The 27024-nt window shown below is 39.5% G+C and overlaps 1 protein-coding gene across 3 annotated transcripts; it reads left to right on the forward strand.

The window, feature by feature from the left end:
* The first annotated feature begins 71 nt into the window (after positions 1-71).
* golga5 (golgin A5) lies at positions 72-25972 on the forward strand. 3 transcript variants are annotated; one of them, XM_052030749.1, is made up of 13 exons: positions 72-222; positions 3494-4123; positions 7268-7495; positions 11328-11547; positions 13052-13175; positions 14478-14681; positions 16437-16607; positions 18302-18430; positions 19480-19578; positions 21020-21242; positions 22136-22241; positions 22402-22465; positions 25615-25972. In XM_052030749.1, the coding sequence occupies exons 2-13, from the start codon at positions 3538-3540 to the stop codon at positions 25699-25701; spliced, it is 2241 nt and encodes a 746-aa protein (XP_051886709.1). In that variant the 5' UTR covers positions 72-222; positions 3494-3537; the 3' UTR covers positions 25702-25972. The 3 variants fall into 3 exon arrangements, with proteins under 3 accessions (XP_051886709.1, XP_051886886.1, XP_051886791.1); XM_052030926.1 differs by lacking the exon at positions 25615-25972 and adding an exon at positions 23601-25606 and having other exon boundaries at positions 100-222; XM_052030831.1 differs by having other exon boundaries at positions 137-262.
* Positions 25973-27024: the final 1052 nt, after the last annotated feature.

The following is a 27024-nucleotide window of genomic DNA, read 5'->3' on the forward strand; positions in this document are numbered from 1 at the left end:
CACGCGCGTCAGCGGCACCTCGCTGGCGCTCTCTCTCTCTCTCTCTCTCTCTCTCCCTCCCTCCCTCCCCCACACACACACACACACAGGCATTCTGTGCGGATGCCTTGCACCGGGGTCCTGATTGAGCATTTCCGGGTCCTGCTCCACGTCTGCGGCTCCGCAGTCGCCGTCGCTCGGCCGGGGCTGGTCGTCGGGGGCGGCAGCTCGCTGCTCACTCCGGTGGGTCCCGTCTCTCCCCCTTCCTCCGGCCTGGAGCCCGGTAAATGTGATCGGGGGAGGGGCGGGGGAAGAAGTGGGTGGGGAAGGAGTTGGGTGTGAGGAAGGTGGATGGGTGTGAGGAAGGGGGTGGGAGGGTGGGTGGGAGGAAGGGTGGGAGGGGGGAGGAGGGAGGGGGAGAGGGGGTGGGAGGGGGGAGGAGGGAGGGGGAGAGGGGGTGGGAGGGGGGAGGAGGGAGGGGGAGGGAGGGGGGAGGAGGGAGGGGGAGAGGGGGGGGGAGGGAGGGAGGGGGGAGGAGGGAGGGGGAGAGGGGGGGGGAGGGAGGGAGGGGGGAGGGAGGGGGGGAGAGGAGGGGGGAGGGAGGGGGGGAGAGGAGGGGGGAGGGAGGGAGGGAGGTGGGTGAGTGGAAGGAGGGAGGGAGGTGGGTGAGTGGAAGGAGGTGGGTGGGAAGAAGATGGGAGGGAGGGGAAGGGGGGGTGGGAGGGGAAGGCGAGGGAGGAGGGGTGAAGGTGGGGTGGTATTCCTTCGACCAGCCGGACTGGGGGCTCATCCTCAGGCCTGCTGAAGTTGCACTGCTCTCCTTGCTTCACAGGACGCTTGTCAGTGTCTATCAGCCTCACGTCCATTTTAATTTGCCTCATCAATTTGGCATTGAGGTATTGCCTTGGGCTGGTTTGTTTACCATATTAGAAATCCTTAATGTAAATAAACTACCTGGAATGTGAAATGTGGCAGGATGTGTGGTGACTCGGTAAACATCTGTCAAGTGCCTTCACAGAAGGAAATTACAGGTGGGCACAGGAAACAATTCAAGGATATTCTCAAAGCTTTTCTGAGAAGTGTTACATCCCCACCAATTTGTGGGAATCTCTGACCCATGACAGCTCGAAAACGAGACACAGCACTTGAAAAAGCATCAAGTACTTCAAGCCTCTGCCAGGAGCACACATGTCCAGTAAAATGTGCACCTCATGCTGCATCTGTGGCAGATTCTACAGATCCCACTAGTCATCTTGAAATTGGAGTGGATGCAAATCATCCTCAACCCCAGTGAAATGCCACTATCCAGAATGCATGTGAACACCCACTCAACCAAGTAGGATACCAATGAGCCTTAGTAAACCTCAAGTCATTGGGGATATAAGGTGGAGAAATTTTGCAGTGGCACGTCATAGGTGACGTAAAGGAAGAAAGTTTTGTTGGAATCACAGTCGCAGAACACTGGCACAGAAGTTCCCAAGATTGCTATCTATTTTCACTTGCCTCATTTGTTGCATTTCCAGCATCTAAATTCAGAATGGAGACACAAAAGACTGCAGATGCTGGAATCCCCTCCCTTATCTGCCTATCATTCCCCTCACCTGGATTCACCTATTGCCTGCCAGCTCTTGCTCCACCCCTTCCCTCCATATTTTTATACTGGCTCTCTCCCCTCTTTTAGTCCATGAAACGTCGACTGTTCATTTCTTTCCATAGATGCTGCCTGACCCGCTGAGTTCCTCCAGCTTTTTGCGTGTTGATCTAAATTCTGAATTTTGATTATGATCACAGTTGCATAAAAATGTTCATTTGCACCATCTAGCCAAGGTAGCAAGTTCCATTTTTGCTATGTAGGTGTCAGTTAATCACTGTTCTTGAAGGGAGCATTTAATCACCTCCTCTTGTTATTCTTTGGTATTGCCACCTAATTCTCCATCAACATTATAAAATTGTTATTAAACAAAACTTATGGTCATAAATCTGTGGGCATTAGAACAAGTAAAGAGAGTGTTTTCTCTGCCATGCTGTTCATTTCATGACTTCTCAAACCCACATCATATCAGATGTAATGAAATATCCTTCCCTTTTATAGCTGCAGCAGCAACAGCAGTTATCAAGGACACAGCCGCGTGAGTCAAAGCAGTCAACTTGACCACCACCAATGAAAATGTTTATTCCCTTCCTGCAGTACATTGTGACTGCAATATGAATAGTCTGCGGAACATCAGTTCTTTAACAGTGCCACACAAACCCTGACCCCCATCTGCTAAAAGTGACATTGATAGCAGTTGTGTGAGAACTTAATCAATGCCAAGTCATTGGACCTAACTGATTTGGGCTTGTGTTATTCCTTCATTGTTGGTCAAAATTCTAGGGTTTAAAATGGGATTGGTGGAGGATTAGTCTGTGGGTGCCATTTCCATGCTTTATCCTGGCTCCTTCAGTGCTGTGGGGCCACCTGTGCTATAAGCTGTAGCAGCTCATAAAGCTGAAAGGCAGTAAATTCTGGCCTTGCAAGTTATATTTATAGCCAGAGAATGAATTCGAAAAATCAACCTAAAGTATACAGTGACTATTAACATTTAGGTTTTGTTGTCTAATGTACAGTGAATCTGCAAATATTAAGTATTCTGCTTCAAGGCTTAGTTACTATCTGTATTGGAACTATTATTCATTCTTGACTTATGTTATAATGTGATTTTATTGCAACAACATCTTTGAAGATGACTTTACATTGTTTTATTTCATTTTTTGCTGGCCATTGTAAAAAAAAATGTAGGGTTGGATATGGGTCATTTGGTTAATACTATGAAGCCCAACTCCAATGTTTTTGGTTTTAGTAGAGGTTATATTCTTGGTTGATACTTGGGTGCATTACTAATGGGGTTCCACTATCATTATTGAAACCTTCTGCAAGTGGGATTAAATTAAGTCATTCTGCTTAATCAAGTACATGCTAAGGTTTCTATGGTACTCCATTGTTCTAGACAGCATCAGTCCTCCAGTATTACCATCAAAAAGAGCAGATTAACTAATCTTTAATCCTGTTGCTGTTCACATACTGCGGCAACTGCAGAATGACTTCAAAGAATAATAAACTGTACAAAGGGCATTGTAATGTCTGAACTATGACAGGAATGAAAATAATAATCAAGACTTTTTAAATAATTTCAAATGGCAAGATGTACTTTAGATGTGCTGCAATTTATTTTTTGGCATTACCTAGTTGACTTCACTGGCACAATATTATGGTGATCATGTTAATGATCACTGTGCAGCATACATTTTATAGTTTAGCGTTATTTTGTACAGTGTATAAGTTAGTACTGCACTCATTACCATATTGCTCACAATTCAGTAACAATTTTTATCATTGAAGCTATCCTATGATATTCTATACCATTTAGGTTCACTACTGAGTAATGGGGCATTTCATCTGTTTTGCACCAACTAATTATGGTGTGTGGACTCTCATTTTGTGTACTAAAATATGCTTTTGCTCTTTTGTTATCAGGTCATGTTATAATATCACCTTTTTGGCTCTGATATCAGTTCAGAATGTCATGGTTTACTGAGCTGGCAGGGAAAGCAGAAAACTTCTTGAACAAAGTGGACCAGGGAGCAGCAGCAGCACTGCAGAATGCACCCATCGATGCTGTAACTGCCACACGCACTCAGAGCAGTGAAGCCAGTTCTTCTAGCCAGTATTCTACCCTGAATCAGCTGAGTAGTAAACCTGATCACCAGATCCACACTAACCCTGGTTATGTCTCCTCCGCTGCTAATAACATTAAGAGACAAAAGGCCACCCTTCTGGCTGGAGCTTCTAATGTATCTTCATCGTCACAGAACATTGACACCACGGCTGGTACATCTGCAAGCTCCTCTCTAAGCAGGCCCTCAATTCAGTTTGTACGACCAAAAAGGGATGAGCCAAATGATGACCAACTTTTTGATTTCCTAAATAGTTCAGAAAAATCATTAAATGGAAAGGTGGACATCAAGCATGAGGCAGCAAAGCCTTCCACACCCACACCAAAAACTCATTCTCGGACTTCCAGTCACAGTTCAGTAACATCTGGCACCAATATTGCTAAGGCAGCTGAGGAGAGCTTTATCAAGGACAATTCTGCTACTGGACATGGTAGGAAAATGTTTCAATAAAATAGAATCATTATATTTCTCTTTACTAATTTTCTACAAACAATCTCAGTTATGGAGATGGGACATGTTTGGATTTCTTGTGGTTGCACACAACAGTAATTGCCATTTTGCCACATTCATAAATTTACATAATGTGAATCTGTGGCTGATTAATTAGTTGGTCCTAATCCTTGGTAGGTTGTCTTTTTAATGATATCTGTAGCTAAATCCAATTCTAAATCAATTTAATAAGAACCTTTTTATCTGGTAACAGAGCTTGGTTGGAGAGATTCCACTTGAAATTAGTTCAAACAATTTCAATCTACCATTTTTTATATAACTTGAAAATTTGCCCATAGTTACCAAAGTTTAAAGGTTTTCCTTTCCTGGTTTTTAGTACTTTTATGAAATGGCCTAATGTGTGGATTTGGTATATTTGTATAGCTGCTATCAGAGGTGAAAGACTTCAGATACTGCTTTAAATTTATTTGTTTCCTGCTTGCAGGGGAAAGAGAAAACATGGTAATTGTCTTCCAGCTGAGCCTTGCTGACAGATTTCTGATTTTGTAGTCAGGTTTTGCTATTATATCTTTTGCCCTGTTAACAGTATACTCTGGAAACTGTCAACTATGTATAAATTTTGTCACGTAAATATGGGAAAGACTTTATAAGAGTGTTAGTACAAATGCTTTGCATATCTGATTTTAATCCAGGGTGTGAGTGTCTCTGAGATTATTTCCATTTTGAAGTGACTTTGGTCTAATCCTGGTTCTTTCAAAAGCATTAAAGACCTCTGGTTTGATCACTCATTAGGAAAATGGGCCAACTAATCCAGCTGCATACTTAACAATTTGATCCTGACCATTGCATAATTAGTTGTAAACAGAAGTAGCAGCAGCAATAATCTTTTGTATTGTGCCTTGAATGTTCCCAAGTTTTTTTTTCCAAAAATTGTTGCTGAACCACATCAAATATTAGGACTGATGACCAAAAGCTTTTTGAAAGAAGTAGATTGTGAAAAGCATCTTAAAGGAGGAAAGTAAAGTAAATATAAAGAGAATTTGATGGGAATTCCAGAGATTAAGACATTGGCAATTCAAAGCAGCACCATCAAAATAGGAGCAATTTTAAATTCAAAGATATCAAGGAACCAGAATGTGCAGCATGCAGATATTTCAGAGAATTAGAAGGTTGCAGTAGGTAACAGCAAGTGAGGGGCAAGACCATGGTGAAATCTGAAAACAAGAATGAAAATTTTAGAATCAAGGCATTGCCTAAATAGAAGCCATTGTAGGTCATGATGTGTGAATGAAACTTGCCACAAGTTAGGACATTGTCAGAATTTTGGGCAGAGTTTTACAGAGAACAGAATGAACAGGTCATCTAAGAGCACGTTGTAATTGTCAAATCTGGAGATGATAAAAGCAGGAAACAGACTAAGAAAGGATTAGGTTTAGCCATGATACAGAAGTGGCCTGTCTGATTCTATGGATGTCTTGAGTAAAGCTCAACTAGGGAGGCAAATATGATGCCAAAAAATTGTGAACTGTCCAGATCGGTTTCACACACCTTCCAGAGAGAGTTTGTGTCCATGACTAGAAATTGAGATTTTGAGGATTGAAGATGATTCTTCATTTGAATGTGATTCCCTGAATATTTAGTTGGCGTGAAATTTCTCGATTGTTTCAGAATGTTGGACAACCAATACGACAATTTAGAGGCACTGAAGGAATCAAGAGAGGTGATATTCAAGTGGAGCTAAGTGTGGTTAACAACTGCAGCATTACTGTAGAATGTTTTATGATGAAAGTTGCGAAGGATAGTTTCCGCAAGGGATAGTTAAGCAGAGTGTAACTGTCTAATCTTTCAGTACTCTCTTATTTGTGTAATGTTTCATTTGATAATGAGGACAAATCTTTCAGTGGGAGATTGGATGCAAGTTATGGGGCGGATAATAGAAGCATTTTAGGGCAGGTTGCTGTCACGTGTACACAGTTTCAGTCGAGCGCTGATGTCAGTGCAGTTGTTGTGATGACAAGGCCTTATTTGCAAGTGAGCAAAGTAGAGCAGAAGGAAACCATGAGATCCCCACCCCTTTATGAGTGGAAAGGTCAGCAAGAGAAGCAAGGGCATTTGGATTTGTTGCATGTTTGGTGTTGATGACTGGTGTTTCATTGTCGGCTCAGGGACTGCTGAAAGAAGCATGCAGGATAGCTATGAACTTCCTCAAAGTGGAATGTAGTTAGGAATATTAGCATGAAAGCAGGAATGTGAGCGTTGCGAGGTTAGGCAAGGGATTGGATGGAGAATGGTGGAAGGACTGATGAAATGAGATGGAGAATCTGGGTTTTAGAATAGCTAGAATCAGGTGGGAGGATGCAGGAGAGAGAAAACTAAGAGGTCGTGAAAATAGGCGTTCTCGGGTCCAGAGCAGTAGGCAAGATCTGCACAGACGTTTGTTTTGAAAGTGGTAGTAATGTGTTTATAGTCTGCTTCCTTTTGAACTAAAGCAGAATAGAACAGATTCTTCATTGTGCTATTGCAGAGGACCTATATACAATATACACAATTTCATTTTTGCCTGTAATATTATTTTCTATTCTCTTTTCTTCTTATGGTCGATTTCATTTTCTGGATCCTGACAGGCCAAAAAGAAATGCATTTGCATATTAGACTGTAGATTTTTTTTTGTAGTTGTACAGTAGAGATAAATGAATTTTGAGATTTTTCAGTCCCACTGGTGGTCTCCTTGAATTGGTCATCACGTTGGGCAATTGGGTACCAAAGGTCGGCCAACCCAAATTCGAGTTGTATACAATTGTCTGGACATTAAAATTAATCTTGTCAGTGTTATCATTAGTTATAGAGGCTCCTCAAACTATTGATCCACAATACTATTGAGGAAAGCTGTACATATGAAATCCTGTAATGTTTATCCTAACATGTTTTACAAGATGTACATATCTGGATTTGCACTGTGGAAAGTTAATGAGCTAATTCACTGAAATAGATTTTGAAATAGTAACATCTACTGGTAGGCTAGCCATTAACTTTGTCTTTATTTGTATAGAAATTAGAGTAGTTTTCAAAATGTAAAATTTTCATGTGTGCTTTTTATTTCATTTATTAATTGTCGTTTTAAAAGATTCAGAAATGTCAGAGAGCTCCAGTGTGAATCCAAGTGCCCAACTAGAGCCATCAAAAGAAGTAGTGTTGGGTAATGCAGGTGGTGCAACTTTCTCAACTAAAGATGAGAATCAGTCACTGGAGCTGTCGAACCTTCGACTTGAAAACCAGTTGCTGCGGAACGAGGTCAACTCCTTAAACCAAGAAATGGCTTCACTGATTCAGAGGTCAAAGCAAACACAAGAAGGTAAGGCAGGAATTGAAGCATTGGGCACTTGGGAAGCACTGGTTATCTATATCCACTATTAGATAATTGTTTGTGCAATTGAGGTGCCAGGCCTTCTGGGCCAGCGGGGACAGAGAAATGTTATCTTTAGGTCCAACCAGGATGTCTTTTCACAAATCCTCTAACTGCCCAAAATCCTCATCTTCCCTACCTGTTCGCCATCAGTCTCCGTGATCTCTCCTACCTCACTCCAATTCTGCCCTCTGTCCTTTACTCAACTTTTGCCGCACACCATCCAGCAAGCTACCACCCATGCAGTTGAGATTGGCTGTTGAGTAAGAAACCTGCAGAACAACAATATCCTGCTGTTAATTTTGGCACTGCTTCCTGGAAACCCTGAATTCTGATAATGTTCCACCTCCTCCTCAATTTAATTTAAATGTTAGGGCCTAGATTTTTGCTGAACTAGTTAATCTCAGTGTAAGTGATGGTGCTATTGTGTATCTCTGGTGTCGCTTCAAGGCATATAGGCATTTATTTGGCTTATTGCTAATAGTGTTCTAACTAAGCCAGTTAGGTTCAATATTGGACGAGGCATTTCTTACATAATAGTCTTAAATTGCTTTGACTATAGCCACAGGTGTGGACCTATGAATATTTGTATTTTGCTTGATGTTCCGTGGATCAAAAGTTTTCTGTAGAAGTATACTTTTTTTTCTGTACTGTTTACTTTTTCACAGTTCCAGTAGACAAAATGTGGACATTTCACATACCCAGTATTCTGCTTCACTGCTACCCTACTTACAATACTGACCTCAGTATTCCTGAAATAAAGTAAGAAATAAAAAAAACATTTACAGGGCTGCTGATTTTGACAGTAGTTATCCAGTGAGAAAATGTGCTCAAATTTAGACCTAGTGAGAGAGACTGAATTCCTCTACAGTCTTTCTTTGTGCAGCAGCTATTAACTGCTGATATGAACTTGAAGAATAGCCGTCACAAGTGAGTGTTGAGTGCCAACACGAGCAATGTTTCAGAAAGGAAGATGGAATCTATGTATGGCAACTACAATTTTAAAAAATGCATTATTGGCTTTGCTTTTTGGTATTGGTTTATTATCGTCACTTGTACCGAGGTACAGTGAAAAACTTGTTTTGCGTACTGTTCGAACAGATCAATTCATTACACAGTGCATCGAGGTAGTGCAGGGTAAAAACAAATAACAGAATACAGGGTAAAGTGTCACAGCTACAGAGGAAGTGCAGTGCAGTTAGACAATAAGGTGCAAGGTCATAACAAGGTCGATTGTGAGGTCAAGAGTCCATCTCATTATACTAGGGAACTGTTCAATAGTCTTTTAACAGTGGGGTAGAAGCTGTCCTTGAGCCTGGTGGTACGTGCTTTCAGGTTTTTGTATCTTCGCCCAATGGGGGGGGGAGAAGACAGAATGTCTGGGATGAGTGGAGTCTTTGATTATGTTGGCTGCTTCACAATGCAGTGAGAGGTATAGACAGAGTCCCTGGAGGTGAGGCTGGTTTCTGTGATGTGCTGGGTTGTGTCCACAACTCTCTGCAGTTTCTTGAAGTCCCATGCAGACTGGTTGCTGTACCAAGCTGTGATGCATCCAGATAGGATGCTTTCTATGGTGCATCGATAAAAGTTGGTGAGTGTCAAAGGGGACATGCCAAATTTCTTTAGCCTCCTGAGGAAGTAGAGACGCTGGTGAGCTTTCTTGGCTGTGGCGTCCACGCGGTTGAACCAGGACAGACTATTGGTGATGGAACTTGAAACTTTCAACCCTCTCGACCTCAGCAGCATTGATGTAGACAGGTGCATATACACTGCCCCCTTTCCTGAAGTCAATAACTAGCTCTTTTGTTTTGCTGACATTGAGGGAAAGGTTGTTGTCATGACACCATGTCACTAAGCTCTCTATCTCTTTCCTGTACTCCGACTCATCATTATTTGAGATATGGCCCACCATGGTGGTATTATCTGCAAACTTGTAGATGGAGTTAGAGCAGAATCTGGCCACGCAGTCATGAGTATATAAGGAGTAGAGTAGAGGGCTGAGAATGCAACCTTGTGGGGCACCAGTGTTGAGAATAATTGTGCTGGAGGTGTTGCTGCCTATCCTCACTGATTGTGGTTTGTTGGTGAGAAAGTCAAGGGATGTGTTGAGTCCCAGGTTTTGGAATTTGGTGACGAGTTTGCTTGGAATTATAGTTTTGAAGGTAGGGCTGTAGTCAATAAACAATAGTCTAATGTAGGTGTCTTTTCTGTCCAGATGCTCCAGAGATGAGTGCAGGTGCAGGGAGATGGTGCCCACTGTAGACCTGTTTCGGCGGTAAACGAATTGCAGCTGGTCAAGGTTTACTGGGAGGCCGGAGTTAGTGTGTGTCATGACCAGCCTCTCAAAGCACTTCATGATGGTGGATGTCAGAGCCACTGGTCGTTAGTCATTAAGGCACATTCCTTTGTTTTTCTTAGGTACCAGGATGATAGTGGTCGTCTTAAAACAGGTGGGAACCTCAGATTGAAGCAGGGAGAGGTTAAGTATGTCTGCAAATACCCCCGCCAGCTGATCAGCACAATATCTGAGGGCACAGCCAGGGACACCATCCGGGCCAGATGCTTTCCTTGGGTTCACTCTGCGGAAGACTAATCTTACATCCTCAATGGTGACCACTGGTTCAGTTGCATTGGAGGCTGTCAGGGTGGGTGGTGACAAATCAATCCCCTTCTGTTCAAAACATGCATAGAATGTGTTAAGCTCGTCAGAAAGGGATGCACTGTTGTCAACTATGCTGCCCGACTTCGTTTTGTAGCACGTAAGCCCTGCCACAACTGACGGCTGGTCTGGGACTCTATTTTGAACTGGTATTGTCTCTTGGCATCTCTAATAGCTTTACAGAGGTCGTATCTTGATTTCTTGTGAAGATCAGGGTCACCTGATTGGAATGCGGCAGTCCTCAACTTCAGTAGGGAGTGGATCTCCCGGTTCATCCATGGTTTCTGGTTTGGGATAATGAGTCAGTTGTGGGCTCAAGCATGTTGAATGAAAGTATCATTTGGATGTGGAAATATTCCACAGAGAAACAAAGCTTGGTTGAAAAAAAAACAGAAAATAAAGAATTTGGTAGCAATGGGGTATCTTTCTTCTGGTATACCACTGAGAATTTGAAATTATGGAATTGTAATCTAGAGCTTCATTTACACCACAGTGACAAATTAATTTATTGCTGCAAAGGTTTGACTGAAATTACATTTCAATATGTTAAGTTGTCATGCCACAGCAAAAATTGAAGGAAGTGGAATGTTGTGTTATGTTATTGGATCAGCAGAGTGCCAGTCATAGCATGTCATGTCAGAACTGCATAGTAAGTAAGTAAGTAAGAGCACACCCTGAATAATGTGTTCACTTTTTGTCTCCAACTTGAGGGAAGCATCCAAATAATAAGCATAATGCAGTGAGTAGGCAAAAGCATGACTTATCCCTGGAACCACATGTTTTAGATGCAAAGAAAAGTTGAAATTTTTATTGTCACTTGATTTAGTAGACATCTTGAGAGGCTATAAGCATACAAGGTACTAAATTGGCATGGATTACATAAATTACTCCAAAGTAAACTAAAATACAGAAATGAAGGAGCATAAACTTAGACTGATTAAACAACTAAGAGAAGATACAGAGCACATGAACCGCGATCATTTTTTTAGAATAGTCCTCTAAATTGGATAGTAGAGCAAAAACACTGGATTAATTCTAAATGCAATTATTAGTTGGAGTGAACAGCCTCCCTCAAATGTACTTTGATCTAATTGTGTTTTTCTGTAATGTTTGTGGTTTTAGAGTTAAATAAAGCCAGGAAACAGATTGAGAAATGGAATACCGAGAACTCAAAGACGGATAGGATAAGTAGGGAACTGCGTTCTCAGGTGGATGACCTGAACGAGGTGCTGAGCGCCAAGGATTCGCAGCTGGCTGTGCTCAAAGTGAGATTGGAAGAGGCAGATCAACTTCTGAAGACACGTACTGAAGCGATAGACATGCTGCAGAATGAAAGAAACAGGTTTTAATGACTCTCCTAGTCTGCATACTTTTCATTAGATACTGAAACACATAAATTCTCATTTATAAAATTCAAAGTGAAGTCAAAGGATGCAGTTCACAAAATTGGTAGTGATGCACTGTCAGAGGGATTGATTTGCTTTTGACTTGTACTATGTGTGGTTCAGAGTCACCTGACGTAAAGGAATACTGCAACTTGAGCAAAATGTGATAACATTATTATGAAAGTCGTTTTTTAAATGAAATTGAAACCATTACCCTGAAACTTGCAGCAGAAAGATGGTCCTTAATACTGAATTATTTTAGTGCTAAATAATTAGAAAAACTCTTATTACATCAGTACTGATCTGAACATGAAACCATATTTTACATCAAAATAGGAAAAATTAATCCACTACCTTTATTTTCCATCTGTATCATAAATATATTTATTTTAATAAATGTTATGTTTTAGTTTTTATAGTGCTGCCTCTCTGCTCCTACTGTTGCCTTTGGGCTGAGCCTCTTGAAGGCCAGTTTTCCAGCTAGATTCTGAAGATCAGCATTGTTATGTTGCAGATAATGATCCTGTGATCTGCATGGCCCCTTCATAGCCAGCTAGAGAACAACCTGTCACGTTGTAGGGATTTGGGCATTATTTTATTTGTTGTTGCCTTTTGCATTAATTTATATGCATCTTTTAAACATTAAGACATTTGGCTGCAGCAAGTGAAGCACTTTTCTATTTATGGAGCCAAATGATGACATCATCTTAAAATTGGATATAGCAGAATTAGAGACTTCAAAGTATGAACGTAGTAACACAGAATATTTAAAAAGCACAAAAATAACAATTGAGTCAGCAAGGTTCTTCAGCATTCAGGCAAGTGTCATAGATTCACTACTTAAAACATAAATGTTTAAGTAACCATTTGTGGTGATGTCTGCTTGTGGAATAAATGTGTTACTGTTCTCAAATGCCCAAGTTTTATAAGCCCAAGTTCTTATTACAATTAAACATATTTCACCCATAAGGATAATCCATTCTTATCAGTTATGTCAATTAATATGCTGGTTTCCTTAATCATTTTCCTCATTAAGCTGGCATAACTGGTAGAATTCCTGTACCTTTATATGCAAAGTGTTTCCTTTTTTTCATAATCTATATTTTGCCATGTGCTGCGTTCAGATGAACCAAAACTATTTTCATTTGTTATTGTTTCTATTGGCATTGAGACTTTCCTCATTATGCACCAATGTAAAACATTGGTGCTCCAACTTAATTACCCATTTATTGGAGGTTAAATGAGTTTTACTGTTAATGTGAATCCTTCTTGACGTAATAAGACAATGTTTAGTGCCTCTAATTTGATTGTTTCTAATTAGCAATATTACACGACAAGCAAATTGTAGATTCCTAAACATTGAGAGCAGTGACACAGTTAGGAATATTATGGACTAATCCATTTAGTCATCCCAAAATCCCAAAGAGAATTTTATAATGGTGCTCCTTTTTTTCCTGAAAGGATACTGCAAGATCACAATGAAGGGAGCAACTTACACAACCAAGCCTACCAGACAATGCAAGAGAGGCTTTTGGATGCTGAATCAACACTTAAAAGAGAGCAAGAGAATTACACTCAAATGCAGGTTGGTATGGACAAAAGGTAAGCCAGTATATGGCAGCTGAAGAGTAAACAATATAATATGAGTTTTTCAAGTAGGGATTTAACTTGGTCTGATTTGTAATTTGCATTAAACCAGAATATATGGACATATTTTAATTAGTTTGTCATATGATGCACTTTGAAGCTGAAATGTTTGGATAAGTGTTTTCTGTGTCAGATTGCTTTCCAAGCACTTAATGCAGTAAACATTAGAAATCAAAATCCAAGAATTTAGTATGAAAACTTTTGAGTGGTTAATCCTCATTCTTTGTGTTCTGTATCCTAAGCAATATCAATCATTATATTTTTTTAAAAAAGCTATTAATCACACAAAATGGAGTTTGAAAGTTTTGTTCATTTAGCACACTTTTCTGTAGGTGCCATTTATCCTCAATGGAGTAAATGCAGTTTTTATTTGAGTGGTGTATTAAGAGTTTCTAAAGCTTCTCATGGTGAAAAGCTATGGCATCAATCTCCCAATTATCCTTTCTCTCGGGAGGCTTAACATCAATTGGTTCAATGATCATATTTTATCGTTGTGTAATAGCACTGAGACAATGTAAAAAAAAATGTTGCTCATTACCAGTTTAATCAAAAAATTTATTCATTGTGATTAGTAAGAATTTGCCTGTGACTGTAGAAAAGTGCAATAAGATAGAAATTTGTCCTTAGTTGTACATAGCAAAAGCAGGATATGAGAGTGGCTGTGCATTGTACTCTATTTCTGAAACTCAGTTTCAGTGAAAATCTGCAGCTGAGTACAATATCCAGCTATGAATATATAGTTTAACATACATGACTGAGGATGAATTTCTACCCCACGTCTCTAATTATTTTTGTCTTGGTTGAGTTAATTCACTATCCATGAAAGCTGACGTATGGAACATCTACTTTCAAACTTCGATGCATATTATGGAATTCCACCACAATTGACACTTGCCCCCAGCCTTGCCTCTTGTTTCTTTTCTCAACTGATGATTTTTCTATGACTAGCTTAAAAGTAACTTTTTTTTTAACTTTCGTCAATGTTGTTTATTCTTCTTCTGGATGCAGTGAATGCTTGAGTATACTGTCCAAAACACGGTCATTCATTGAGAGACTGGACAGTAAATATGAAGTAGGTGCAATACATGATAGAGAGCAATTGCTGATTTAATGTGCAGAAAACCTTTTATTGAATGAGAGTGTTTTTCCCCAGATACTGTTTAGCGAAAGCCTTGTACTTGCCCAAAGTCAAGGACATGGTCTGTTGAAATAAATTCCCTCTTTTGTTTCTTCTGTTAAGAATGAATTTGCAGCTCGACTCAATAAGATAGAGTGTGAGCGCCAAAGCCTGGCGGAAGCACTGACAGCATCTGAAAGAAAGGCGATTGAAGAGAAGAGGAGGGCAGATGATCAGCAGCAACAGCTCAGACTTGCAAAGACCAGTTTGGATTCTGCTAAACAGGAACTGGTGGACTACAAACAAAAGGCTACCAGAATCCTTCAAGTGAGGGCAAGGTTATGGAGAAGTACAGCAAACTGTGTATTTGTTTGTCTTTAGCTAAGTACTGTCAAATGGATAATTTAGTATGTGGAATACATTTTGTGCCACCAGAGACCCAAGACAATAATGCAAGCAATTTGCAGGCTATAAACCCTGTACAATATACCCCATAATAATGTATTGTTAGGAAATTAATTTGTGATTATCACTGCAAATGCAACATTGGGAATAAAGAGATCTTTCATCAGATTCTTACAGAGTGCTCTACGACTAGTGAACATTGAGGTAGAGAATAAAGCATTTAGAGACCCTTGAATTACTATTGGAAAAGATAACAAATACAGTAAAACTATGATGAACAGCTATCCAACTGTTCTGAAATCCCAATGGTTCAGCATCTGGCTCACCACGTGATACTTGGCACACTCCCCATCCACTTGTTGGGGCCCTTGTTCCTGTGCTTTGTTTAAATTACCAGATTCACTGGAAAATTTATTATTTTACTGTGTAACATCTTTAAAAAACTGAATTAAAAGTGTGTTGGTATATTAATAGAATAGCATCTTGTCCAAAAAATATGCTAGTCCAGCACCACTAAAGTCCTGAGTATGCCCCATAATAATGTAATGTTAGGAAATTAATTTGTGATTATCATTGCATGTGCAACATTGGAAACGGTAGCGTAGCAGTTAGCATAACGCTATTACAGTGCCAGCAATCGAGGTTCAATTCCTGCTGCTGTCTGTAAGGAGCTTGTACATTCTCCCTGCGACTGTGTGGGTTTCCTCTGGGTGCTCCAGTTTCCTCCCACATTCCAAAGACATACAGGCTTGTAGATTAACATGGGTGTAATTGGGCGATGTGAGCATGTTGGCCCGGAAGGGCCTGTTACTGTGCTGTATAAAATTTTTAAAAAATAAAGCTTTATGCCAGTTTTGTTGTCAGAGGAAAGAAGTAGACAATAGGATTAGATTAGCTCTTGTTGAAAGATCAATGATGGGATAAAGAGGTCCTCTGCACTGGGAAATATTGATTCTGTGCACTGTACACTTGTCAAGGTAGACACAAATGATAAATCATATATTTTCTTTTAAACTTGTACGTTGTTCACTGGTGCATTGTAGTACTGGAATATGGTCAATAGATGGCAAAATGTGCCATTTATTAATTTGGTAGTTTGTGTCAATTTTCATATTTTTCTTATCCTATCATTAGAAGTTCTTGCAGTTTCCCAACAGAAAATGCTAATCTTAGGTTGGACTCCTAAGCATAAAATCAATGTGTTGCCTTTGATGTAATCACTAATGAATGATTCACTTTGAGTAGGACTTACCAAAGTTGCATCAAAGATGGGCAATATATTAAAATAAAAATATGGTACAGGTATTCCCATATTACGGCTGTTTGGGTATTGGAAATTTGCTTTATAACAATTGCTCTTGCAGAATTTATGTGGGGGGGAGGGGGAGTAAAAACAAAATTTATTTATTTCTGCTCGCATTTCTTGACACATGGATGACGCAGCTTCATGTTACGGAAAATCACAATATGGACCATTTTCTAGAAAGTAACCCCCCTCCTGTAACATGGGGGTCACCTGTCATTCCCAATTGAAATTACAAATGTGCTGTGATGTGAATTTACAGAGGTGCTAGTGATTAAAAGTAGGCTTATATAAGTAACGTTTTTTTTCTCAATCACCATTCCAAAATGATTTAATACAAATTTGTTATTAAATCTTTACACATTTTTCCACAGTCCAAAGAGAAACTGATTAACAGCCTAAAGGAGGGTTCAGGAATTGAAGGTGTTGAGAGCCACGCTGTCAGCATAATGGAGCTGGAGGAACTGCGGCATGAGCGCGACATGCAACGTGAAGAGATCCAAAAACTGCTGGGTCAGATCCAAAGTCTGAGGACAGAATTGCAGGTAGTTAATGACATCTTGTCACAGCTATAAAACTCCCGCTAAAATAATGCACTTTATTGCTTGCTTTATCTGTTGTGTCGAGTTTTGTTCATTCACAAGAAGGAAATGGCTCCCACAGGAAAATCTGGCATTTTGGCTCTGCATTTATCCATGATTCACTTCTTGGGTAGGATTTTGAATGGGAGCCCAGCATCCTAGCCCAAGATAGTTGGGAGGCTGTTGAACTCGGGAAACTGGGGATGGGTGGGGGGGGGGGGGGGGGGGGGGGGGCGCGGTCGTGCTCACAGTAAATCCCCTATTTTAACTGTGAGCTGAAAAAAGGTGGTATATGCTCACGGGTGGTAGTGCACTGAATGGGGCATGGAGCTGCCGAACCAGTTATCCAAAAGGAGCTGGTAGTTCAGGAAGGGGTAATTCTTTTTAAGCTCTTCCTGACCCCTAGGAGATGATCTTGATCCCTAGGATATGTTAATTTGCCCTAAAATTCTTTAAGAGCCATTCTCCCACCTTGCTGCAGGATATTGATGATGGACCCAAACAGAAGATCTGTTGGAGAAAGAAATTTGCTTCCATAACATGGGATTCCGATCACATATTAATCCACTTACTTCATAACTTTTCTGTTGGGTAGTGCAGCAAACCACTGTTGTATCATACAATTACATTGATTAATAAAGAAAACTGATGACATCATTGGAATAATTAGTTATGAGCAGTAAATGACAATTTTGCCAGTGATGCCCACAGCCTGAATTTTTTTTTAATTATGCCAGCCAATTTGTTGCTATAGTAAATGAATGAACTGTAATGGTGAGTGCCCACAGTCCATGAGTAAAATTCAATTGACCCTGAAAATGTTTTGGCATACTATGCCTGTGTTGCACCTGTATTGAATATTCCTCCACCCCCTCAATGAGTCACCAGTTTTTAATGATGTAATTTAACTTTCTGTTAAAATAATCTAAGATTTTGTGGACTCTTAGTACAAAGTAGCTTTGATTATGGTTATCTATATTTTTCAAGGTGTATGTACTTGGAGACTGAAATCCAGGACTTCCTAATCCATATAAACATTACATTTTTTCAATCATTTGGGATATCATCTTGACCTCAGCTGTTAGATGATACCATGAACAAAGCTTTGCACTGAAATGTAGTATTCCACTATGTGTTGATGCACACAAGGCTACCAAATACTGGATACTGTAGTACAATGCATTCTTATGTAAAACTATTTCTTCAATACAGAAAATGGTAACGATGTTAAACAGTGGATATCAAATTACAAAATCCTCGGCAAATAAAGCTTGCCTCATCGCTGTCAGTGACTTCAACATAAGACCTAATTGTAATAATGCCATGTTAAGCAATAGATAATTCAACAGATAGGAATGAGGAAAAAAATAATCCCAATATGTTATTGCACATGCATAATCAAAATGTTCAGGCCAACTTAAATGCAATTTATGTTTGTCATTGCTGGTTTTATGGGTGGCATTTATTTTGCAACAAAAAGGTAAATTTCTAATTGTTTCATTCTGATTTGAGCATGGGCTTTACAGTGAAATTGATACCATTTTAAATTTATTTAGAAAAGTCTTGTACAATTTGGAAGAAGCTGCATGTATGTAATGGTTTGTTAAAAATGAAACACTGCTGACTGATTCAACTTCTACACTTGAATTTAACCATAGGATACAGAGGTACAACAATTAGGTGAGGCAGAGTCGTCCAGGGAACAAATTCAAGAACTACAAGAACAAATCAATTCACTAATGGGAACCAAAAAGGAAATGGAAGCTGAACTAGAACGTCAGAAACAGGCATGTGTATCTTCTTTCAAAAATCAAAAGTAAAATGTAAACTGTTATGATTCCCTTTTAATACAGCTCTGTGAGGTCAACATCCATTGTACATTGGATCACAAGAGACTGCAGATGCTGGAATCTGGAGCAATAAACAATCTGCTGGAGTAACTCAGCAGGTCGAACAGCATCTGTGAGGAAAGGAACTGTCAATGTTTTAGGTCGAAACCTTACATCGATACTCTTTTTAGAGAGGGTAAAAGGCCCGAAGGGGGTGTCGGCTTTTTTTTTCAAGAGCCCTGATGCAGGGCTTTGACCCAAAATGTCGACAATTCCTTGCACAGATGCTGCTTGACCTACTGAGTTCCTCCAGCAGATTGTTTGTTGCTCAGCATCCATTGTGTTGCCATGTGATTGTTTCTAGAAAAACAGTGAAATCATCATTTTGAATATTAATAAAACAAAATAATTTCTAACTTTCTTAATGATGTGACATGGTATCTAGTGGTATCTTGCAGTATTAAATCAAATACTTTTTTTAGCCTCTCAGTAATGGACATAAAGTTCTTTGGTAATATGGACTAAATGTGTCTTTACATTTCTTGTATTTGTTAAAAATTAAGCTAGTAAGTTAAAAGCGCTAACCAATGGCATGGACAAATGTTCCCCTTTTTCAAACCACCTAAGAAAATAAAACTTCCATTAAATTGATTAGTTAAAAATTATTTTTTTTTCCCTAGACTCAGCTTTGTAAAGCACCACTGAAGGCCATGTAGCACTTCAGGATGCTACACACCTTTTAGAGTGGAAAGGATTTTGCTTTTTAGGAATATGAATTGTATTCTGTCAGAATATTTCTTAAATATCAAAATAGTTGACAACAATGAGTTAAGGAGCTCTCTCCAATGGAAATTGTTCTAAACTATACAGAAGGATAACTGTAGCATTGGCGTGTGTGAATATTATCTGTCTGTGAGAGATTTTTTAAATTAGTTATTCAGCTATTGAAGTTTCTGTCCATTTCCAGTAAGTTAGCACTTCTATTGATCCCTCCCTGTTGAATTCAGGAGTTTCAGTACACACAAGATGAACTACACCGGACAAAGAACACACTGCAGATGAGAGTAAAGGACCGAGAGGAGGAAATTCAAAAACTCAGGAACCAGGTAGTGCTTCAGATGTTTGGTTTGTATTCACATGTATGAAAAAGTAATTTTTGACATTCACTTTCAAAGTTTCTATTTTATCTTCTAATATAGTAACTACTCTTTATCATTTTTATTATGCAAGTGCAGCTGGCAAAGGCAGTATTAATAGTCCAGTCCTCATTACCACCAGGAACTGCAGCAGCCTATATAGTGCAGGTACTCCTAAAGTGCTAATAGATAGGGAGTTTCAGGCTTTTGATCCAGTAATGGCAAAGAGCCAATGATAACAAATCTGGATGGTGTGTGAATGGGTGCTGAACCTGCAAGTGTTCCCATCGCTTCTGCTTCCCTTGTTCAGGATGGCAAGCTTGAAGCCTTGCTAAGTTGTTGCATTGATGGAAATAGTGGATGTTTATGATGGTGGATCCTGTTCCTGATAAAGCGGACTACTTTGTCCAATTTGACATTGAACCTCCGGAGCTTTTAGAACTGCACTCAGAGGCAAATAGAGAGTACTCCTTCCAGACCTGATAAGTTTCTTGTAGATGGTGGAAAGGCTTTATTTAGAAAGTCAGTGTAGGTAATATCTCTTCAGTTCTTTGAGCTGCCTTCTGTAAGTAGTCTTAGCCTCAGAAGTATGTAGGGCAGGGATCCTAGTAGACAATGTGTTTTGTGGTAGGTTTGCATAGTATATCCTACTCCTCAAAAAATCTTTCTGAGGCTTTCTATTCGAAAGTCAAGAATACATGTTGATTACCAGATTCAGACTTGTAATATTACCTGTTCCTCTTTCCACAGATGCTGCCTGATTTTAGTCATAGAGCAATACAGCACGGATACAGGCCCTTTGGCCCGTTGAGTCCATACCAACCACAGTGCCCACCCAGCTAGTCTCAGTTTCCTGCGTTCGGCCCATATCTTTCTAAACCCCACCCCTCCATCTACCTATTCAAGTGCTTCTTAAATGATACTGTTGTATCATCTGATCTGCTGACTGTTTCCAGCATGTTCTGTTTTTATTTCAGATTTTCAACATTTGCGGTTTTTTAATATCGATAACCATATAACCCCATTGTTGAAATAGCTTTAGCTGTAAATGTAATTGAGTGTGTCTTTTCCTCCCAAACAGAAACATTCTTCTGCCAAGACACTGTCACTTTGTCATTGCAGTCCTACAGAAAATGGATCGTCTGCATTTTATTTTCTTCTTAAAATATTTAGTACAATATTAATTGGAGAAATACTTGCTAAGTTTCTCTCAACTCGCTCTTAGCCTCAGGTAGTGGTTGAAGCATTGTATTGTAATCTAGTGCAAGCAAGTAAATATTTGAAGTGAAGAGTAAAGTATGGTTACAGGGGGAACAGAGGAATGGCATTCTTTTTGGAAAGCTTTATCAAAGAGCTGGCACTGGTAGGCTGAATCTTCTCATTCATTGCTAAGTTATTTCTTTACCTTCAGCTTACAAACAAAGCTTTGAGTAGCAGCCACACTGAACTGGAGAACAGACTACACCAGCTGACTGAAACTTTGATCCAGAAGCAGACTATGTTGGAGGCCCTCAGTACTGAGAAGAACTCGCTTGTTTTCCAACTGGAACGCCTTGAGCAGCAACTTAAAAATGGACAGGGCAGCAGTGTTAATGGCACTGCTATTAACGTACCTGCATTGGAAAATAATGAAGGTAGGCAGGCAATCGTTGCTTTCAGTGACAGCAATGACTTCAGAAATTTCATGGCTTGGAGTTCTAAGCTGGCCAGTGGCCCATGTTATCTTAATATTAAGCCCTTGGTTTGAATGGATTTGCTTTCAAGGCCTTCATTTGTAATTGAATTCACTTAGTAAAATTTATTTTTATACTTCCATTATAAAATTGACTTTGTATGAGATCTGAATGTAAAATTGGGTAGTTCAAGTTGATTCTTGACCGGGAATGGGTTTGAATCACTTGTCAAAAAGTTGTAAAACTTGAATATTATCCAGGGCTTCACAACTGAAGTAAAAATCAGTATTTTTCTCCCTGATGTATTTTTGTCTGAAACCTGAAAACATTTTTTTGTTTCAGTGAATATTTGCTGGAAATAACAAACAAAATTTGTGACTGAAATAATCTTCTAAACCTTTTCTTTGGTTGAAGAAATTTCATCTTTGAGAATCTAAAAAATGATTTGCACGTGACATCATATCATATTTAATAACAGCACCTTTATAAGCCTTTTATGTCACACTCAATTCAGACCTGCATTTCCAACTGCTTTGTCTGTTATGAACCATGGGTTGTCGCCACACAACAACTGCTGGCTCTGTTGCTTCCATCAATAATGTTCCTGATCCTCATGTCCCCTGTAATAAAATGCAAATTCAAAATCTCACCTGGAAACGTGGATGTATGTTGGTTGATTTTAGTTTGGAGGGCTGGCCATGGACAAATGCTGCTGTACTGTAGCATTAATCAATGATCTTCCCCTGACCCACAGAGATATGACTAAGATTTCCAGTCAGTTTTGCTTTTCTTTTTTTAAAAAAAAGTCTGAATTGCTGAAGTATTTTAATAAATAAATTGTACTTGACCTGTAGGTGCTCGTATGAGAAGCGTTCCAGTTCTTTTTGGTGAAACCGACAGTTCTGCAGCAGGAATGTATGGGAAAGTCCGCAAAGCAGCAAATACAATTGATCGATTCAGGCAAGTGTCTGCCACTAAATTCTGTTCTGGCTTTTTCTTTATGAATATAATTGCGTGCAATTTGTGTACGTTTGATCTTAAGCTTTATCTTTCATACTACGATTTAATGTTTTATTTTTATGTTGATGGCACTGGAAGTAACACCTCATGTCTTTCACAGCATCCGGTTAGGAATTTTTCTGAGACGATATCCAATTGCAAGGGTATTTGTAATTATTTATATGGTGAGTTTATCCTTTTACCAGTTACAATGTATATCTAAAGTATTCTGGTATGTCTCAGCATTTAGATTTTGATTTAACTTAAAGCGTCCAATGGAATAAGAGTGCTGTGGGCCAGCAGCACCTTTATAAGCTTTTTATGTCACACTCAGTTCAGACCTGCATCTCCAACAGCTTTTTCTATTACGAACCATGGGTTGTCACTACACAACAGCTGCTGGCTCTGTTGCTTCCATCAATAATGTTCCTGATCCTCATATCCCCCATAATAAAATGCAAATTCAAAATCTCACCTGAAAACGTGGATGGTGTGTCGATGAATAAATGGCAGAATAATCTGTCTACTCTCGTGGACTGGCTACACAATGCTAAGGGATTTCTTTAAGCCATTTTTGAATCAAATATCTTCTGTGGTCAGTATGGCTGAGAGAAGTATTGTGTATTGTTCTCATTATGAGCTGATGAATGAAAAGAGAGATTATAGAGGGATAAAGTCTAAGTGTATTTCCCTAAAATTACTCTCTAATTCCAGTCCCTATAGGTCTGTCCTGGTCATATAAATCCCAGCATTTTCTGCACGCAAGGACATAGGCAAATGACCTTATCCTCCACAGCCACATCTCAATGTACCTGCTAAAGTGGAGTCAATTATGGATTATAAATGACAAGTGTTGAGACTGGGAAATTCAATATAGATTGATCCTAAGTGCTCTAATTTTAGATAGTTCTGACCAGAACAGCGGAATGAAAGAGGATGAATGACATACAAGCCCCTGGAATTCATTACTGCAGGGAGGCCACAGCTGACTGTCGAAGTTGGATTTGTCTCCAGATCTGGACAATTGAGTGTGAGGAAGCATTGTGTCTGTTCTGAGCTTGTGACTAAAATCTGGCCCTAGAGCTCACCTGCTGGTTAATAGGCAGGTTCAATTAATTTTTTTGGTCTTCACATTCATCTAACTAACAGACATAAAGGGAAAAATGCTGACTTTATTCATGTTTTTTTTTGTGGTATTATTAAAATACCAATGCAAAACTCAATTTGTCGACTTGTTAATGAAAATTAGAAAGTGTTAACTTTTGAGCTTCAAAATTTATTTGCCTTAAATTTGCCATTCATGCTTGGAACACCATTCAGTTTCAGGAGCAGTAAAGAAATAAAACTACCCAGTGGCTTTGCTGCTCTCAAGTGACAGAAACAGATTATCCACCTTTTCAATCTTCTGTCTTGCTCTGTTCCCCAACCAAGACCTGCTCAGAACTGTCAAGGATGCTGAGAAGATGGAAGAATGTCAGACATTGACTTGTCCTGTTGTTGTTGTTGTTGTTGATAACCCTATGGAGAAGTGCCTTTACTCATTATCTTCACCAATGTGAACATCTCCACTTATAAATATTAACAGCGCCAAGATTAATGAATTTCTGAATTTGAATTTCTGCCGCTGCCTTGTATTATTAATGCTCTAACTGTACTTTTTCTAGCCTCTTTTAGGATAACCTAGGAACTTTCCATTGCTATTGGAGGGAATATGTAGATTGTTTCTGGAGTTGCAGTGCCAGGAAAACCATTGTATACAATAGCAAAACACTGTAAAATCTGAAATAACAGCTGAGTATTTTTTTCTGGTTTGAGGCACGCTCTTTGGGAAAGAAGAGAGTTTAATGTTCCAAGTTAATGACCCTTCACAGATGCTGTCTGACCTGTTCAACTCGTAGTCTTTTCTGTTCTTAAGAAAAAAAATCTAAATTGCTAATGTTGATAATCTGAGTCAGAAAAACACTCAGATTGATTTCTGAAACCTTGGCTTCAGGGATGCATATTGACTTGATTGGATAATTCCAATGCCCTGATTTCTTTCTGTTGTAGCATAAAGTTGCTCCTCATTTGTGTCCATACCTTTTCTTTCTTTGTCCTAACCATCTTCAATGCAAGAGGTTACTCTTTGCAAAAGTCTATATGGTCACATTTAATCTAAAAGCTGAGATATTAAAGTTGCTCTCTAGAATTACTAAGCACTTTTATATTATGCTTATGGTGCTAAGATTCCTCTGCATGGATTGAGTACAACTAACCATATGCACAAATAATACTACACGTGGCTGCTAGGATTGCCCATGTTTGTCTTCAAGCTTGCTGCACTGATGAGCCTGACCAGTTTTACTTTAGCTTTTAGCAGAGTAGACAGTTATAATAAACTAGAGAATTATTTATATTACTGTTCCTAATAAACTGTACATTCATGAGTATTCAGCAGTCAGACACTGAAATTGATGGAATTCTCAATTGACATCCACCTAAGCAGAAATTATCATTACAAGAAACTAAGTCACCAGAAAAGAAAACAAAGATGGTTTTGTTGTAACTGAGAAATGTGAAGATAAAGATCATATCAAAGATCTAATTTAACTCCTTAACAAACTTAAGGTTTCTTGCAGTCAAATAAAAATAAATGGGTAAGCAATTAAAAACAATTTAATGAGCTTTGCTGAATAGCGACTTATAATATTTAGAAGATCTTACTGGCATGAGCCCATTGCCCACAGTGGTCACAATGCCAGTGGTTGCCTTGTGCCTGAACTTGCCTGGTCTGATAGTTTGGTGGCACAAGTCCCCAAACTCCAGCCACGTGGCGTGAATGATGAAAAAGCCTCCAGTTGACTTTTAAAGAAATGCTGCACCCAAAACTCCTGAAAAACTTTGATAGCCAGTGAAGCCCTGCCTTTGGGTTTGTCAAACCCATGAGAGTTTTTGTAACTCTGTGCATATCACTAACATAAAAACCTATTAAAATGAACAAAATTAGCTAAAATAAATTGCTAAAATTATGAATTATTAAAATATGTTCTACTTGTTAATCATCTTTCAGACAAAAATCCTACATTTGTCCTTTTGGCTGCTTTCTACCTTTGCTCCATTTTTCCCCAGTGTTGAGGCTTTGTTTGAAATATTTGTCTGATGTGCCTTTTCTCCCATTTATATGTGGAATACCTCTGTGAGTTCCACTCTGAGACACCTCCATTCAAGCTGTTTCCCTGAAATTGACAGTTGGGTTGGTTCTGGTACCTTCACAGTGAGAAATTTGGTCATAGTGTAGATATTTCTCCAAACATTTCCTTACACTTGTTTGGTTAAAAGACTGTTTCTCTTTTAGGCACTGCTACACTTGTGGGTAATGATAGTGCTTCTGACTTACACACCAGAGATCCACCATGGTTCTTCCCGACCAGATGGCAAGTGAAAAGAAATGGGCATTGGCCCATCAGAGCTGGATGCAGATTGCTCGATACGTTTATGATTACAGACCAATATGTCTATATACTGTAGGACTAGCTTACTGTTGACTTTAATCATGAGATCAATAGTTTGAAAGTTTTAATTTTCTGCATTTTCACTTTCCCACTCGCCACACTTATTGGAACCTGTACATACAAATGTTGTTTATGTAGTTATATCGATGGACAAAAATGACTTGATTTGTGCAATATCTTTTAATAAACCTATTCCAAAAATGTTGACTCTTAAATATATATGTTCAACACGTCCAAGTTGTTTCCCCTGTTAAGTAAGACTAGAACAAGGGGACATAGCCTCACGATTTAGGATGGTGATGAGGAGGAACTGCTTTTCCCAGAGAGTAGTGAATCTGTGGAATTCTCTGCCCAGGGAAACAGTGGAGGCTATATCATTAAATATACTTAAGACACAGTTAGATTTTTGCATATTAGGGGAATTAAGGGTTATGGGGAAAAGGCAGGTAGGTAGAACTGAGTCCACAGCCAGATCAGCCATGATCTTATTGAATGGCAGAGCAGGCTCGACGGGCCAGATGGCCTACTGCTCCTATTTCTTATGTTTTAACATTAAACCAATTAAACACGTCAATAAGAAAAGATTGTGTATCTCAACGTCATGCAGGTTCCGTTAATGCAACCTGACTTGAATATGTTTGCGTTACTATTAATGCAGAGCTTTGCCCAAGCCTTCATTAGCCAATTTCTGGGCAGAAAGGAAGTGTTGGCATTTCCCATCAGGACTGTGCGTGGAGAGGGAAGATAGCTGATATAAAGAGGAGAGGAGGGAGGGGTGAGGTGGGGGCCAGTAGGTAACAGGTGAACTAAGGAGGGATGAAGGATGACGGGCAGAAGGAGCCAGAGAGGAGGTGTGAAGTTGGGAGACAAAGGCAGCTGGATGATAGATGAAATCAGACCAGGGGAAGAAAAGACATGGAGCCAGGAGGGTGATAAACAGAAACACTAAGAATACTGGTGCTGGAATCTGATAAGGAAGGTGATAATGGGAACCATAGAGGGAAGATAGGACCAGATGGGGGAGGAGATGCAGTGGGTGAAGTAAATGGATGGAGCCAGGAGGGGACGAAGCTGGTAGAGAGCACGGCGAGCAAGGGAACAAAAATGGGAGGAGTGGAGATGGGTGGGAAGGTGAGAGAGGGGAAAGTTACCCGAAATTGGAAAATTCAATGTTCATACCATTGGGTTGTAGACTACCCAAGTAGACTGTGAGGTGGTGTTCAGCTAGATTATGTTGGGCCTCGTCCTGACAA

The sequence above is a fragment of the Pristis pectinata genome, chromosome 1 (genome assembly GCF_009764475.1).
Source record: "Pristis pectinata isolate sPriPec2 chromosome 1, sPriPec2.1.pri, whole genome shotgun sequence".
Classification (NCBI taxonomy): Eukaryota; Metazoa; Chordata; class Chondrichthyes; order Rhinopristiformes; family Pristidae; genus Pristis; species Pristis pectinata.

What these genes read in the sequence shown, in the direction of transcription:
- golga5 (XM_052030749.1), top strand. Translation starts at nt 3,538, where the DNA reads ATGTCATGGTTTACTGAGCTGGCAGGGAAAGCAGAAAACTTCTTGAAC. An exon ending in AGAATTACACTCAAATGCAG is followed by an intron (nt 13,176 to 14,477) that starts GTTGGTATGGAC and finishes TCTTCTGTTAAG; the next exon opens with AATGAATTTGCAGCTCGACT. An exon ending in TGCATTGGAAAATAATGAAG is followed by an intron (nt 21,243 to 22,135) that starts GTAGGCAGGCAA and finishes CTTGACCTGTAG; the next exon opens with GTGCTCGTATGAGAAGCGTT.